The sequence below is a fragment of the Astyanax mexicanus genome, chromosome 5, assembly GCF_023375975.1.
Source record: "Astyanax mexicanus isolate ESR-SI-001 chromosome 5, AstMex3_surface, whole genome shotgun sequence".
NCBI classification, from domain to species: domain Eukaryota; kingdom Metazoa; phylum Chordata; class Actinopteri; order Characiformes; family Acestrorhamphidae; genus Astyanax; species Astyanax mexicanus.
The window spans coordinates 6,746,130-6,763,629 of record NC_064412.1 but is presented as its reverse complement, the minus strand read 5'-3'; the positions used below and the strand labels follow the sequence as shown (position 1 = coordinate 6,763,629).

General features: G+C 38.4%; 2 protein-coding genes across 4 annotated transcripts in view; both read right to left on the bottom strand.

The window, feature by feature from the left end:
* Nucleotides 1-3,454: 3,454 nt before the first annotated feature.
* LOC125780474 (N-acetyltransferase family 8 member 3-like) overlaps nucleotides 3,455-17,500 on the bottom strand; it is a 35,603-nt gene continuing 21,557 nt past the window's right edge. Inside the window, exons 1-2 of one of the 2 annotated variants that reach the window (XM_049479509.1) lie at nucleotides 14,258-14,344; nucleotides 3,455-4,255 (exon numbers count right to left, since the gene is read on the bottom strand). In XM_049479509.1, the coding sequence (XP_049335466.1) occupies nucleotides 3,555-4,255; nucleotide 14,258 (702 nt within the window). In that variant the 5' untranslated portion in view covers nucleotides 14,259-14,344 and the 3' untranslated portion in view covers nucleotides 3,455-3,554. Of the gene's footprint in view, nucleotides 4,256-14,257; nucleotides 14,345-17,500 lie in introns of those variants that run through there. The other variant, XM_049479510.1, reaches the window with a different exon arrangement.
* LOC111193668 (N-acetyltransferase family 8 member 3-like) overlaps nucleotides 10,661-17,500 on the bottom strand; it is a 28,397-nt gene continuing 21,557 nt past the window's right edge. Inside the window, exons 1-2 of one of the 2 annotated variants that reach the window (XM_049479511.1) lie at nucleotides 14,258-14,362; nucleotides 10,662-11,552 (exon numbers count right to left, since the gene is read on the bottom strand). In XM_049479511.1, coding sequence (XP_049335468.1) covers nucleotides 10,870-11,552; nucleotide 14,258 — 684 coding nt within the window. In that variant the 5' untranslated portion in view covers nucleotides 14,259-14,362 and the 3' untranslated portion in view covers nucleotides 10,662-10,869. Of the gene's footprint in view, nucleotides 11,553-14,257; nucleotides 14,363-17,500 lie in introns of those variants that run through there. The other variant, XM_049479512.1, reaches the window with a different exon arrangement.

Here is a 17,500-nt window from a genome sequence, read left to right as displayed (position 1 = left end):
TTAATATGATGTGACACAATATCTGTCTCATTTACCGTCGCAATTCCATGATAGTTTGCTAACTATTGAACTAATCCAGCATCCAGCGCTCCGTTTTATAATAAGCAATGTCTAGCCCCTTCAGCACAGCACCGAGAAGGGGTTAGACAGCCATGGCCCTGCCCCCATAGTGAAAATCATGAATCTGATTGGTTAGATTGTCCTACGACTTTGCTAATATTCTCATTACTACACCCTTTAAAAAGCTTTGATTGGTTAGAACAGCTGTCAGTCAGATAAGTTCAGAGTCCTGTAGCAACTGAAAAACGCAGACTAATGTTTTGAATTAGTTAATTTCTAAAATATATACTTATAGTTTACAATAACTAATATATATTTCCTGATTAAATATTATGTAATAATTTACATGCACCTACTGTCACCCCTTCTCTGAAGGGTTAGAAGGGCCTCACTGCACACCACTGCCTTTTAGTAATTCAGACTGACAACCTTTAAAAGATTACAACTGTAACAACTGTGAATTGGATGCTGTGCTTTGTGTGTGAAAATTTTATTTGAATAATTCTTGGGAAAATTTAAAAAATGATAAATGTTTAATTCCATTCTTCACTGAGTTAGGGCTAAGGTACACATGCCTTGGCCCCTGAGATTAAAATACTTGCTTGCTAAAATTGCTCAATGTAGTAAAAGCCTTTTTTTTTCTTTTTTTTTTTTTTTGCTTTACAGTAAAGCCCAAAAATAGGTAATATATCAACATAACAGTGTTTCTCGGAAGAACCTTTAAATGCATTAAAAACCTAGAAAGTTTTTGTATAAAAAAAAAATGCTGTCACAGTATTGAAGGAATTTGGTCGTATTACTTTGCCCAAATAAAACCCTGTAAAATAACAGTGCATTTATGTCAAACTTCATGCAAAGTTCCACTCATTCAAGAATAACCTAGAACTTCCTGCAGCAACTGAATATATAGCAAGCTCATAGTTAAGCATGTCTGTAGATTTTTTTCCACAATTAAATCTTTACACAGTTAGGTTTAATAATATCTCCCCCTAGTGTCTGCCTAGCAATGGTGCAGCATTACAGATTCAAAGCATCTGTTAAATATATTGGTATATCGAACACTTTTATCAATTTTATGTAAACTTTATTTAAACAGGAGGTCCCTTGAGATTAAAATCTCTTTTTTTGTGGAAGGCCTGGCTATGGCAGCTACACATATAGTTTATATTTAATTTAAGTCTGTAAAGATAAGATAATATGAGTAGAGTTTGAATAATTTCATTAAATTAACATTATTAAGAGTTAGTTTGGCATTATACTCTTAGTTACTGCTCAGAATAATACACAATATAATTCAGTCGGTTAAACTTTGTGTTAATTTAGGCTCAAACAGATGGATATATTTATGCTACTAGGTTTATATGCGACTTTACTGTAAATTTCTGTCAATTAGCTGCTTATACTGGGCTTAAGCTGAGAGAGGAAAAGCAAATAACGACAATTCTAAATTGTACAATGTAATTTTTTTTTGCGTAAAACACAAAATGAACTCATTAACTCAATCATCTGATATTGTGTGGAAGGTATCACATGTAAAAAAAGGTATTTCTCCATAAGCTTTTTTTATGGTATATAATAAGGGTTGTGATTAATTTTTAATACTGACAATCATTATGTAGATTTCATTATGGGAAGATGGACTACATATTCGGCTGTGTCTAAATGACCTTTATGCACTTTTAATTACATAACATGTACAACTGTAAGTAATCTGTAACATTGTGTACTTCAGCAGTAGTTAGACTGTTATTACATAGATTGTTAGGGTGTAACTGCACAGTTAATAGACCAATAGTCAAAGAGATTTTTTTCCCAATTAGGAAAATGAATAGGGTTTTCAAAAACCTGCCTCTATCACATTCTGTGGTAAATAAATATGTTCAAACCCATTGTACATTTTATTCTGTGTACATTTTACTCCTGAACACCACTGGATCCTTTGAATTACGAGATCTGTTAAGAGTCATAATGAGAAAAATGCTAACTTTAAGCTAATGCTACAGCGGAGTGAACTGACCTCCCAGCGCAGCTGCAGACATCAGCTGGGGACTATTTTCGGTGCAACACCAGCGAAAACTCCGGCCGTAAGTTTAACTTACAGCATATTACACACAGCTGATCCAACTAATGAACTAACTGCCCTTACTGAGGAGAGCTGAGAGTGTCACAGCATAAAATCACTAAAACAGGTCAGTGATACTCCAGAACCAGCTGTAACACGTTTTAACATTTACCATCTTTATTATGCAGTGAAATAAATGGGTGTTTCTGGTTGGTTGTCGCCTCAGTGAGGGCAGGTAGTTAGTTGATTAGTTGATTAGTTGATTAGTTTATGATTTGGGTCAGGTGATGTAATTAGTATAAACTAATGACCGTAATTAAATACTAAACCCTTTGGGGAAGTGTTGCTGAACTGAGAGCCGTTTTCTCTTATTATCTGCCTTTTAAAGCTCTAACACAGACTACACTGCTCAACATCACACTGCTCAACATCACACTGCTCAACATTACTGAAAGAGTTTTCAGCTGTTTAAATGCTTTAATGATCCTCTGTGAAGAAGAATAATAATCCAAAATGTGATCTGACCATAGTTTGCTGGTGTTGTGCAGAATCCAGTCCGGGGTCATTTTCGGCCGCTGTGCTGTGATGTCAGCTAAGCATTAGCTTAAAGCTAGCATTTTTCTAATTACTACTGTAGCAGACTTTACTATGTTGTCAGGAAAACTGCCAATGCTTTTTGTCCTCTGGTGGTTGCCTTAATTCTGGGGTAGCATGTCTGAGAGAGAGAGAGAGAGAGAGAGAGAGAGAGAGAGAGAGAGAGGGAGTTTTTTTCTTCTGTTGGGAAAAGTTTGGTTGGAGTGGAGTAAAGTGGACTACTTTGTACTATTTTCCCGTTTTGTCCTTTATTAAAACCTTCAAGTAACACCGCTCGGTTACATTGGTGGCAGCGGTGGGATCAACATTTATTTTGTTTACTCGGTCGGGTTTTATATGCAATAGTCATTTCATTTAACAGGATGGTCAGTTCAGTAGTAACTTAGTGAATTAGCTTTAGTCGCTGGGCGGTTAGCGTGGTAGAGCTAAAGCTAGCAGCTTTGTGGGAAGACAAAAGGAAAAAGAGCTGTTCTCTGTACAATTTAGTATGTGCTTTACCTAAGGGTAAAAACGGGGACGTTTATTCTTGAAGGGGAGGGACGTATGTAGCAGACTTTACTATGTTGTGGGAAAAACTGCCAATGCTTTTTGTCCTCTGGGGGTTGCCTTAATTCTGGAGTAGCGTGGCTGAGGGAGGGTAAATGTACACAGAATAAAACGTACAGTGTTCTGAACATATTTATTTACCACAGAATGTGATAGAGGCCAGTTTTTGAAAAGCCCATTCGAATTCCCCATTCACTTAAACCGCTTAGACACGGAACCCCAAATATGGGCATTAACAACATGGCGCCGACCACAAAATGACGACACGACTTCAATGGTCTATTAGAGACACTTATTGTATTAAATTGGGGCCCAAGATTTTCTCCATCTTATGAACTTTAGCTCTGGTCAGTCTGACGACCCACCAAGGACTTTCAGCATCTTCATGTTTCTGGATGAGCCGATAACCCATCTTCTTATACAGAGCCAGAGCTGCTGTCTGTGTGGAGGTCGTGTTGAGCACTATTCTGGACAGTCCTCGCTCCTTACAGAAGTTCTCAGCTGTCTGACCCAGTCTCGAGCCGAGGCCAGTGCGACGAGCTGCAGGCGACACAATCATTCGGAAGAGTTCTGCATACTTTTGCCCACTTTCTGGGTGCTTTTTAGCCTCCACAGCCACCATACCAACCACCTGAGGCCGTCCATTCACCTCAGCTTCAGCCACCCAGAAGCAGTTATCTGGATGGCTGAGGTAGGAAGCGGTGATGTCCTGCATGTCCGTGCGGAGCCTCATTCGGACGTAACGACTGTAGAATTCATAGCAGCAGACGTACACCAGGCCTATCCAGCAGCATCCAGCCAGCAGAGCCACGCCCACTGACTCTCCACCCAGCCAGTAGCCCACAGCACAGCAGCACAGCGTCAGAGTGATGTGGAACAGCTGGGAAACGGCAAAAATGAAGGACGGATTGATGTGCTCCTGGAGTCCATCTCGAAATATGGCTCTAACAGCCTCATAGTCCGAGGGCTTAAACTTCCTGATCACTATCTGCACTGAGGAGGAGAGAAACAGAACGAGAGAGAGAGAGAGATTTTACTACACAACATACCTTTAATGAAAGATAATGTATTAATTTAATGTAATATACTTTACAATGTCTATTGGTGCATTAGTCAAGGAATATTCAATTAACAGACAAGGTTCAGTTGACCTAGAGTAAGCATGTTAAATTGTTCGGTTTTCTAAGATTTTGGTTTCAAGCTGGTCTTTGATTGTGTAGGTAGTTAAAAAGAGCTAATCATTCAGACTTACCCTATAGGCCTACCGACATACAGATACAGATAGGTGCTTAACAGCAAAGTGCATGTAATGGAAGTCAGTGTTCTTCGCTATGAGTGTTTCTATTGGTCCATTTATCACGAATACAACTCATTTTTGATACATAAAATAAACATGCACACTCAACCTCCTTAGTCTCAGGTCAGTAAATTGGGTACCACATTAAAATAAGTCTACCTTTATAAAGGGTTTATAAATAGTTTACAATTAGTTTAATAATGGTTGCTAATTAGGTTGCAAATGCCTTAAAATACGTAGAAAGGGCAACAATGACCTGTTGTTTGTCAAATAGTGAACCCACAGCCATCTATATTGTTGCCCTCTCTACGTATGTGTTATAACTGATTATTAGTGATTTAATCATTGGCATTTACAACCTAATTTGTAACCATTAATAAACTAATTGTAAACCATTTATAACCCCTTTATAAAGGTATCCTTATTTTAAAGTGGTACCGTAAATTGTTGTAAAACTTACTTCTCGTCTCCACCAACAGCTCTACTGACAGTATCCGTCCTTTTGGCTGGAGTCCTGATTTTTCTGTAATCAATAACCAAAACACATTTTAATCTTAAAACAGTGCAGGTGACACACCAGCTTACAACAATTACCTGTATTTTACAGCAGCTCAAATTAAATTACAGTAGATTTACCACACCTAATGTAGTAAGTGCGCTTTATCTGAAAAACATCTAATAATATGTCTATATTATTCTAATCTGGTTCCATTCCAGGACACCAGACAAGTGTCTACACCAAAACTGCAGCAGATGTTGGATAAAAATGTTGAGTTTTGTTCGCCGTTTCCTTCCATTAATGAAAATGAAGCCAAAATCTTCCTCCATGTTGGCGATCCTAAAACCTGAGTCTGCGCAGTAGAGACCAGAGGAGGGAGAAAGACTGTGGAGAGACAGCCTACTCATTTGAATAACCCCGCCCCTGAAGGCTGCCTCCACAGAGCTCACACACAGTCTATGGTCCCACCCATACAGTCATTGGTCCCACCCCGCTAGGTGTAACCCAGCCCTTTTACAATAACCACACCTTTTTAAATAGAGATGAATAACATTTTAAAATACAAAGTCTGTGAGGATATAAACACTACTACACTAGCTATTGCATTTAAATAATGGAGGTAGAATTACAGTATATTTGGAAAAACGTGATTGAAAGTTGTCTGTTTTGCCATTGAAACCTATGGGGATGGGTGGGGTTACACAGCTTTCTGCAACCGAACAGCAGGGGGCGCCCGACCTGTGGTGGCTTCACTTTTGAGAAATGATGCTCTGTCCAGCTATACACAGTCTATGGAAAAGCCGTGTCATTTATTGTAAGAAAGCAAAACATAGTAGTGGATAGAGGTATGGTGGTATTTTAATCAGGGGCTTTTGTTTTTTAAAGTGACCATTTAAATATAGCTGCCTTGACAATATCCCCATAGGTAAGCTGTATAGGCGGGACTCATTTTGGCAGAGCATGCCCTCACCCTACTTATTGTCTCACAAGTCCAGGGTAAAGTAACATTTGGTCTGGAAAGTTCAGGAAAAGTAAGGAAAAGTTTTTTTATTGTTTCATTGTCTAGAGGGGCAGGTACAAAGAACTGAAACATATAGTTTATTGTGGTGACGGACAGTTCTGGTGGAAACAGGTGAGTTGAGGTGCACATTGAATTCTGCCGTGATTTGGGAAAGTTTTATGTTTTTTTCTATACAATCCGAACATCCCTTTCAGCCAGCTTCCTCTTACAGCGTCCACAGTTAATCCTGTTGGATGTGGTTGGTCCTTCTTGGTGGTATGCTGACATTACCCTGGATACCGTGGCTCTTGATGCATCACAAGGACTTGCTGTCTTGGTCACAGATGCTCCAGCAAGACGTGCACCAACAATTTGTCCTCTTTTGAACTCTGGTATGTCACCCATAATGTTGTGTGCATTGCAACATTTTGAGCAAAACTGTGCTCTTACCCTGCTAATTGAACCTTCCCACTCTGCTTTTACTGGTGCAATGTGCAATTAATGAAGATTGGACACCAGGTTCTGGTCCAATTTAGCCATTAAACCTCCCACACTAAAATGACAGGTGTTTCAGTTTCATTGTCCAACCCCTGTATGTGATGTACAGGCCAATTTATTGAGCGCTTATAATAGAGTGCTCGTGGTTTTAGGCTTATTAAAAGAAAGTTAGTTTTATTTTAAAGTGAGATTTAGTTCTGTTCTTCACCATTTGCTATTAGTAGGTATGTAATATCTGAATGTGATTTAGGTCCTAGATGGTAGATAAACATGTTAATATGGCTAATTATTTTATCTATTTCGAATTAAATCTAATTTATTTATTGTCACATCACAGAGTAAAAAAAAATAGACAGGGCCTAAAGGAGGTTGAAGGGAAATAATGGGATAGAGGCGTGAAGGAGGGGAAGAGGGAAATGAGGTTAGAAGTAATTAGTGTGTTAGAGGTGTTAGGAGAGTAAGTGCTCTTTGAAGAGCTCTGTCTTCAGGAGTTTATTAAAGATAGCGAGAGATTCTCCTGATCTGGTAGTAGAAGGTAGTTAGTTAGAGGTGTTAGAAGAGTAAGTGCTCTTTGAAGAGCTCTGTCTTCAGGAGTTTGTTAAAGATAGTGAGGAACGCTCCTCTGAATGAGAACAGTCTGGATTGCTTTGTGTGAGTGTTTGTTTGGTAAAGCGAGGCGACGTACATTAGAGGAGCGCAGCGGCCGGGAGGTGGCGTAAGCCTTCGGGAGTGATCAGTGCAGGTAGGAAGGAGCTGTTCTGATTTGATACGAGCAGGAACTGATAGCCAATGGAGCTCAATGAGCAGTGGGGTGACATGTGACCGTTTTGGCTGGTTGGGACAGTATGGGACAGTCCGACAAGTATCTCGGACTCGTCAAGTTCTGATCCTCAAGTTTCTGAGCCTCATCATCATCATCATCATTATCATCATTTATTTATTCACACACACATGTTCAGAACAACAAGACAAACTTCAACATTTATATCATGTGAAAAGGGACACCCTAGGAAGCTCAGGAGCTTTTGAATGGGGCCCAAGCACAGAGATACATGTAACCCCCCAAACCCCCCCCGCCCCCAATCCCCCCCCCCACTACTCCCCACACTCCAAAAAAAAAAAAAAAAAAAAGGAAATACCCCAAAAACAACCCTCCTAATAAATTCCATAGTCTTTCACTTTCCAGTCATATAGTCTAATACAAATACAGAGAAATACAGTGTTAATTCATGATCATATTTGAGCATTTTCCAAAAGTACAGTCTAGTATAGTTCAATTTCAATATGTAGAAAAATTCAATATTAATTCATATTTAAGCATATTTCAACAGTAGTCGTCTCCTTAATCTCCTTTTAAAAACATGTATAGTTTGAGACATTTGTAAATCTATATCAATATCATTCCACACCTGCGGACCTTTACAAACTACACTAAGACTAGTACATTTAAGTTTCCGTTTTTTCCCCATGATGTAGTGCTTTTTCCTAGTCTGGTAAGCATGTGAGGGGAGGTAGATTGGAATTAGATAACAGAGTCTATCATTTAGCTTGTTTACTACGGAATACATAACACAAGCATTATGAAAAATATTAAGCTCAGTAATTTTCAGAAGACCCAGTTGACAAAAAAGTGGATCAGACGGGGCATCAGAACTAGCCCATGAAATTATACGAATAATTTTCTTCTGCAAAATGTGTAGTTTTCTCAAGTGACAAGAAAATGTATTACTCCAAATAATATTACAATAATTCAAATGAGGTTCAAATAATGTCCGGTATAATGTTAAAAGTGCTTCACCGGGTAAAAACTGCCTCAATTTGAGAAATAATCCAACATATTTAGATAATTTCTTTGTTAATTCATCAATATGACTCCTGAAATTTAGGAACTCATCCATATGGATCCCCAGGAATCGAGTAGATGACACTCTCGTAATAGGACTACCATTTATTTCTATTTTAATGTGTTCCATGTTACTCTGATTTCTTTGTGAACAAAATATTATAAAATTTGTCTTTTTTATGTTTAAAGATAATTTATTACATTTAAACCATATATCAACTTTGTTTAATTCATCATTTAAAATGTTTACTAAATAATTTATATTTTTATGCGACAGAAATAAATTTGTATCATCTGCAAATAATATTTTGTGTAAAATACTTGAAGAAAATAAAAAGTCATTTATATATAAAATAAAAAGTAGTGGTCCTAATATAGACCCCTGGGGAACACCATATTCCATTATTTGGTATTCTGACTTGTGATTGTTTATAGCGACATACTGTTTCCTTCCATATAAGTAGCTTTTAAACCAACTAGCTGCTATACCTCTAATACCATAATATTGCAGTTTTTGTAGTAGAATTCCAAAATCAATGGTATCAAATGCCTTCGAAAGATCAAGGAAAACTCCAATTCCACACTCGCCTTGTTCAATTGCTTCATTAGCTTTTTCTAGGAGATCCAAAATCGCCATGGAAGTGGTACACTTTTTCCTAAAGCCATATTGTGATGGAGTCAGGATTTCATATTTTTCCAAGAAGTTACTTAGTCTACTATATACAACCCTCTCCAACACCTTGGACAACACAGGCAATATTGATATAGGTTGATAATTATGAAGATCGTTTTTATCCCCTGACTTATATATTGGTACAATTCTAGCGATTTTAGTAATTTCAGGTACAACTCCACAATTCAAAGAGAGATTAATAGAGTAGACAAGGGGTTCCATGATTTCATTTATAATAAATTTAAGAATTTTGCTAGAGATGTTATCTACACCAACAGTGTGGGAAGTTTTCAGTTCCATAACTATTTTATATACTTCATCATTATCTGTTGGCCTCATAAAAAATGAATTTAAATAATTTCCATGAAGATAGTTTTTAAAAGTAATATTCTGTGGTTGATTGATATTTGTAGATAATTGTTTTCCAACAGAGATAAAATGATCATTAAATTTATTTGCAAGGTCCCCATTTACTATAACGTTTTCCTCATTAATGGAGTTATCCTTAATATTTATATGAGGAAGCACCATATTTTTATGTTTTCGACCAAGTATTTGATTTAGCACCTGCCAGGATTTTTTTTGATCACCCCGATGGGCTTCAAGAAGTTCAGTGTAATACCTTCGCTTACTTGTACGTATCACTTGTGTGAGCTTATTTCTGTACTTTGAGTAGATTTCTTTATTTACGTTACTGGGATTTTTTATTAGCTGTTTGTACAATTTATTCTTTTTTTTAATAGATTTTAAAATACCCTTTGTAAGCCAAGATTTTTGTTCAGGGGCACCTTGTTTTATATATGTTTCTGGTATGGTAGAATCAATAGAATCCGTAATTTCGTAAATTAAAGCATCATATGCTGCATTCGGATCTTTGCAGTTATATACTGATTCCCATGTTTTATATTGGAGGTTTGTACATAATTTTCGTAGAGATTTTTCATTTACAACTTTAACTCTTGTTTTAATTTTAGGAACATCTATTTTTTCTGAGAGATCAGTGTATAAAACAACAGGATAATGGTCAGTTATATCTGTAAGTATAACGCCTGAAATTATAGGAGCTTTATGCAAATTTGTAAAAATGTTATCAATAATTGTCTTACTAGTCTCAGTTACTCGTGTAAATTTATTTATTGTAGGAAAAAAAAGGAGGAATATAAAATATTGATAAGATCCTTTGCCCTTATATCATCCTTGGCTAAATCTATATTAAAATCCCCAAGTAAAAAACATATTTTATTTGTTTTATTTATGTGATACAAGTTTTCTAATTTAATTTTAAAATTTTCGAAATTTTTCCTTCCACTTGGCAGCTGTGTTAGAACAGGAAATGTCTTAGGTGGAAGGGGTCCTTTATTAGATTTCCTCAGGCAGCAGTTGGCGTATACTGTAAATCCAGAAGGTTTGGAGGCTAAACCCGGGTGATGTACTGCGCTGTATGCACTACCGTACTTTACAGTACTATGTTTATATAAGCCTTTACATAGTCTTACACAGCTGATAGCATGCTATTGAGACAGCAGAAGTAATGTGGATGAGCACTCTTATGTTGGAATAGTACACCAGAGTCTCTATTCAGAAAAGGTAAGTAATTTTTATTTGCTTGACAACACTAGAAAATATTTTTTTCTATAATTTTCTGACAAGGAATGAAGTATATAGAGTATGTTAAATGTTACAATCCATACATGAAATAACAGTGCTTCCCCTTTACCAAGTAAGTTGAAGTTAAAGACGGGGTTATTTGATTTTCGTTAACAATCGTGTCTAAAATGTATAAACATAGGATCACGGTTACAAGATTTTCTCCATGTTATTACATTTAATTCTGCTCAGTCTGACGACCCACCAAGGACTGTCAGTTCCTTCATGTTTCTGGATGAGCTGATAACCCATCTTGTTATACAGAGCCAGAGCTGCTCTCTGTGGGGAGCTCGCATCAAGCACTATCCTGTACAGTCCTCGCTCCTTACAGAAGTTCTCAGCTGTCTGACCCAGTCTCGAGCCGAGGCCAGTTCGACGAGCTGCAGACGACACATACAATCGAACAAGTTCTGCATACTTTTGCCCACTTTCTGGGTGCTTTTTAGCCTCCACAGCCACCGTACCAACCACCTGAGGCCGTCCGTTCACCTCAGCTTCAGCCACCCAGAAGCAGTTATCTGGATGGCTGAGGTAGGAAGAGGTGATGTCCTGCATGTCCGTGCGGAGCCTCATTTGGACGTAACGACTGTAGAATTCATAGCAGCAGACGTACACCAGGCCTATCCAGCAGCATCCAGCCAGCAGAGCCACGCCCACCGACTCTCCACCCAGCCAGTAGCCCACAGCACAGCAGCACAGCGTCAGAGTGATGTGGAACGGCTGGGAAACAGCAAAAATGAAGGACGGATTGATGTGCTCATGGAGTCCATCTCGAAATATGGCTCTAACAGCCTCATGGTCCGAGGGCTTAAACTTCCTGATCACTATCTGCACTGAGGAGGAGAGAAACAGAACGAGAGAGAGAGAGAGAGAGAGATTTTACTACACAACATACCTTTAATGGAATTTAATGTATTGATTTAATGTACTGTAATATAATGTACAATGTCTATTGGTGCATTAGTCAAGGAATATTCAATTAACAGACAAGGTTCAGTTGACCTAGAGTAAGCATGTTAAATTATTCGGTTTCAATGATTTTTTAAAGAAAATTGCTAAAGAAATAAATGTAAGCAGCAAGAACTATGACCTGTAATTCTTTTCAGCTAAAGACCTTCCACTGTGGGTGGGGTCCCGGAAGCTGGTGCTCTGCTATATCAGCCACTTTAAAGTGGTGCATAGGATAAACCTGGTATCCTATAGGCTAGCCTTACTCTCCTCCCTACATGTAAACCCTCCATTTCATGCACGCCCTTGTTCTGTAGTACCAATACCCCTGGCCCACTTGCTACTCGTATTGTAAGTGGGGCCCCCGCCTACATAGTCAGGTGTCTCCTGGAGCTCCAGCAGGTCTGGAGCAGCAACCAGTGCTTGAATTGGAAGGGCAATGGCCCAGAGGAAAGCTTGTGGGTTCCAGCATGACACTTACTCAAGCTTGAGCTAAATCTGTCTTTTGGGAGGGGCCACACTGCAGGGTTGGAAATGCCAAGTAAAAGGCGGTTGTAACCAGAGACTGTAAAAAAGATGGACGTTGTGTCACCGTTCCCACTCATTTAAATAAACTCGCCCCTGAGGGCTGCCTCGAGGTCACAGGCTGCAGAGCGGAGCGGAGCTGACGATCTGTTATTGGTCCCACCCATAACCAGCCCTTTTACAATAACCACACCTTTTTGATTAGAGCTGAATAACGTTTTAAGAAACGAATTCTGGGGGGATATAAAAATGTAACAATATAAGCAGAGGTTACACTAGCTGTTGCATTTAAATAATGGAGGATTTCAGTATATTGGAAAAAAACATGATTGAAAGTTGTTCTGTTTTGCCATTGAAACCTATGGGGATGGGTGGGGTTACACAGCTTTCTGCAAACGAACAGTAGGGGGCGCCCGACCTGAGGTGGCTTCACTTTTGAGAGACGATGCTCTGTCCAGCTATACACAGTCTATGGTTGGAGCCAAAGATCTCAAATTTGGACTCATCAGACCAAAGCACAGATTTCCACTGGTCTAATGTCCATTCCTTGTGTTTCTTGGCCCAAACAAATCTCTTCTGCTTGTTGTCTCTCCTTAGCAGTGCTTTCCTAGCAGCTATTTGACCATGAAGGCCTGATTTGAGCCTCAGTCTCCTCTTAACAGTTGTTCTAGAAATGGGTCTGCTGCTAGAACTCTATGTGGCATTTAGCTGGTCTCTTATCTGAGCTGCTGTTAACTTGCTATTTGTGAGGCTGGTGACTCGGATGGTGACTTGTCCTGAGAAGCAGAGGTGACTCTTGATCTTCCTTTCCTGGGTCAGTCCTAATGTGTGCCAGTTTCGTTGTAGCGCTTGATGGTTTTTGTGACTCCACTAAAGTTTTTGCCATTTTCCGGACTGACTGACCCTCATTTCTTAAAGTAATGATGGCCACTTTTCTTTTCTTTAGTTAGCTGATTGGTTCTTGCCATAATATGAATTTTAACAGTTGTCCAATAGGGCTGTCAGCTGCGTAGTAACCTGTCTTCTGCACAACACAACTGATGGTCCCAACACCATTGATAAAGCAAGAAATTCCACTAATTAACCCTGATACCACCTTTTCAGGTGACCACCCCTTGAAGCTCATTGAGAGAATGATACCAAGAGTGTGCAAAGCAGTAATCAGAGCAAAGGGTGGCTATTTTGAACAAACTAGAATATAAAACATGTTTTCAGTTATTTCACCATTTTTTTGTTAAGTACATAAAACTCCACATGTGTTCATTCATAGTTTTGATGCCTTCAGTGAGAATCTACCTTGTAAATAGTCATGAAAATAAAGAAAACGCATTGAATGAGATGGTATGTCCAAACTTTTGAACTGTACTGTATCTTCTCAGCATCTAAAAAATGCAAATCTTTAAGTCAGATCTCTAGTTATTAATATCAAGTTAAAGTGTCAAGTCCTTAAATTTGTGTCATGCGAACGGGGTAGTAAATTAGTTAATTACTTAAAAAGTGTTGTATTTAATCTGCAAACAATCTATTGCATATGCATTTATTTAAATGATACTGAATATTAGGGGTTAATTTTTAATGTGGATTTGACGTTGAAATTTTGCAGTGGATTTTTGGAAATTCTTATTTTTAGTGTTGAGTATAAAAAATATTTATTGACGTGCAGTTACATGTTAATATGTGTACTAACACATTTTAACACCTAAAGATCTGCTGTTGCTGGCAACTGGTTTCAGATTGTGTAGGTAGTTGAAGGGCTTATCATTTAGACTTACCCTATAGGCCTACCAATAACATAGCTGCTTAATCAGCTCTTAAACGGCAAATTGCAGTTTACATTTTATTTTGGTAATGTTGGTTTCTATCTGTCAGATAGAAAAAAAAAATACGATTTGTCGGCTGTACTGGGCACCATTATTCATTTTGAATATATCAAGTCAGGTGTATTTGTACAGAATACAGCTCATTTTTTGACATAAAATAAACATGCACACACATAAACAAATTAGGCAGTCTCATTTTAAGGAACCTCCGTAGTCTCAGGTCAGTTAACTGTGGTAAAACTTACTTTTTCTCGTTTTTAGTTGTTTTTTTTTTTCCTCTGGATGTTCAGCCTCTCTTCTCCACCAACAGCTCTACTGACAGTATCCGTCCCTTTCACTGGAGTCCTGATTGTTCTATAGTCAATAACCACAACACATTTTAATCTTAAAACAGTGCAGGTGACACATCAAATTACAACAGTTACTCAGTATTTACAGCAGCTCAAATTGTGTACTTGTGTACTTTTTGAGACATGCAACACAAAACGCATTCAATTTAAACTAACAAATCCCCATTTGAAGCGGTATTTTAGTTAACTAGCTTAGCTAGTTAGCTAACTGTCTATCTACCCACATACAGTACACAAGTTATCGCTGACAAACATACATCTACACACACAAGCCAGCCAAAGTTATGAACTTTTAACTGCACAGAAACGACTATGTGAATACTTACCTGGAATACCTGTGAATATAAGGCTAACTAGCTCCCTTTAGCACACTAGCTAAACTTCTTCTCGTTTTTTTTTCTTCTCTGGATGTTCAGCCTCTCTTCTCCACCAACAGCTGCTCTACTGACGGTATCCGTCCTTTTAACTGGAGTCCTGATTGTTCTGTAATAAATAACCACGAGTTTAATCTTTAAACAGTGAAATGATTTAATACATTCAGCACATTGTACATACTCACCCTTTAAAGTAACACCAATGTCAAAATCCACAACTTTGTTGTTCTTACACCATAAGCATGGACTTTCAGCTTTCTGCTGCTGTTTCAAACAGGCCCTTTCTCTCAGAAACTTACATATTCAGTTATCTTTGCATTGCAAATTTCAGCTCAACACTGCTAAAAGATCATTTAAATTATATTACTCTCCTTCCCAAAGTACAGCAAGATAAAAATATAAATAATAAAAATGAGTGACACTAAATGTACAAAACAACAAAGACACAGATAGACATATGTGAGGCAAAAAGACACAAGACCATAGTGCAATAGTGATGAGGGGGGGTTTAAAGAGGGAATGACAGTACAAGTATAAACAGAACCTGTACAATAGTAGTGCAAATAGAGATATAATTGCTTAAAGCTAGTAAAGTGAACGAGTGCATTCAGTTCTTAAAGTTCACAGTTTTAGGTGGAATTAAAGAGTATGACAGTTTATTTCAGGTCATTTTGAAGAGTTTCTGTTGGTCCGTTCATCAAGAAATTTTGGCACAGTGTAAGGAACAGTTTTTCTATCCAAAATATGAAGTAAATTAAAAATCGACAAAAATGGAGATAAGTGTTTTTCATAGGACAGCAACAATATGTCAGTTCTTAAAGTTCCACTACTGTGTTGGTGGGGGTCCATCTTAGTTTGCGGAGAAAGTAGAGCCTCTGGTTAGCCTTCCTGGCCGATGATGCTGAGCTGGTGGTCGAGGAGAGGTCCAGGCGTGACGTGCACACCCAGGAACTTCTCACCCTCTTCACAGCAGTTCCGTTAATGGACAGAGGAGTGTGTTTAGGGGTGCCACCCCTTCCATAAAATACAGAATCGTCCCTTATTTGTCAACTAAATGTCACGATTTGTTCAGTATTTTTAGAAACGTCCAATCCACATCCCCCACACACACAAACACACACACACATGCATACCAGACAGTACTCCTCCGTGTCCTCAAAAGCGAAGTTGCCGGCAAAATACAGGCGTGAGTGGGAAAAGTGTTTTGTTCTAGTATTTGTTTGTTGTTTATTTGTTTGTACTGAGCGGGTCGACTCAAGGGGGATGGGTTCCCCTGACTGAGTGCAATAGAAATAGAATTGAATTGTATTGAATTATTATAAGTTTAATTGTAAAACGTGTCAGCGATTGTTTTCAGGGGGCTGTCTGATATCAGACCACGTGGAAAACACAGAAGACCCATCTCTGACAGTCCTTCTCCCCCCAACCCCCCACTCATTTTCTGAGACTGAGCTGATAGTTATGTTATTATCTATATATATATATAGGTCTGTGGCCTGTGTGCGCGTTTGGGGCATTCGTTCTGAATTCCGGGAGATTATATGTGACTCACGGGCATCAGGGAGCCACTACCCAAATGCGGGAGACTCCCGCAGGGATTTGTTCAGAGAGTGAGAGAAAGCAGATCATGGAGGAGGCAATATTAATAATTATTGTGATATCATATGAAATGTTTTTGATGTTTTGAATTTTTTGTGATATTGTAACTGTACATTTTTTTTTTCACCTCTGAATACTCTTAATTTAATTAAAAAAGTAAAATTTACCTAACATAAAAGAAAAGTTTCATTATCCTTTGTGTGTGTTAAAGGTTTTTTTTTTGGGGGGGGGATCTTTTGCAACTTGGGATGTCTGTAAATTATTAGTGTAGCTGACTAATAAACTACATTTCTAGCAAATACAGTAACCTAGCTGAGTTAACAGGCTTACTTACTGAACTGCGCTTCCGGGATAACTGACTAAATACCCCGGTACACCGCTCATTAACCTGCTTCAGACACGCAGCTTAACAGGATAGGTCCGCCCTCAGCAGCTGTCCTCTCTGATTGGCTGCCTTTCGTTATTGCCCATCCAATGACTAAACTTTGTGCTGTTTGAAAACGGAACAAGCCAATCAGATACTACTTTCTTTAAATTTACCGGGCTTTAGTTGGCGCGTAGCGTTAACAGCTCCAGGGGCTGTTCCACGAAGCGAGCTAACTCAGTAAGCCAGGCTTATTAAGACGAGCCAAGCTCATTTTGCTCAAATTTCGGTTCCAAGAAAGAGACTAGACTTAAGCCTCGTCCAGTTACTATAGCAACATATACGTTTGTCCAAACCTGCTCTGTCCCAGGCTAGAGTTGACGCTTAGCTTAGCTGCAACGCTTCCATTGGATGAGACGTATGACGCCATAGCCTTGCGGGTGGGAAACAAAATCCAGGAACAAGGTTTTGCCACGGTTTAATCCAATAAATTGCAGTGGATGCAGCATATCATATAATATTTATATACATTTAATTAAGTATTGTACTGTATTGGAAATGTGTCTGCACATTGCAATTTATTGGTTCAATCTGACCAAATTCAGGCCAGTGTAAAATGAAATCCAGTATTTAATCGCAGTTATTTTCCACAAAGATTTATTAATGATGCCCAGGTACTTTAGATGAAGTTACTTTGAAGTATATCTGTAATCCCATAATTATATCAATTCACATATGGGATCATATTTGTTCAATATAAATAGTATAAATGTTTGGTTAATTTAATTATGCAAAAAGTGA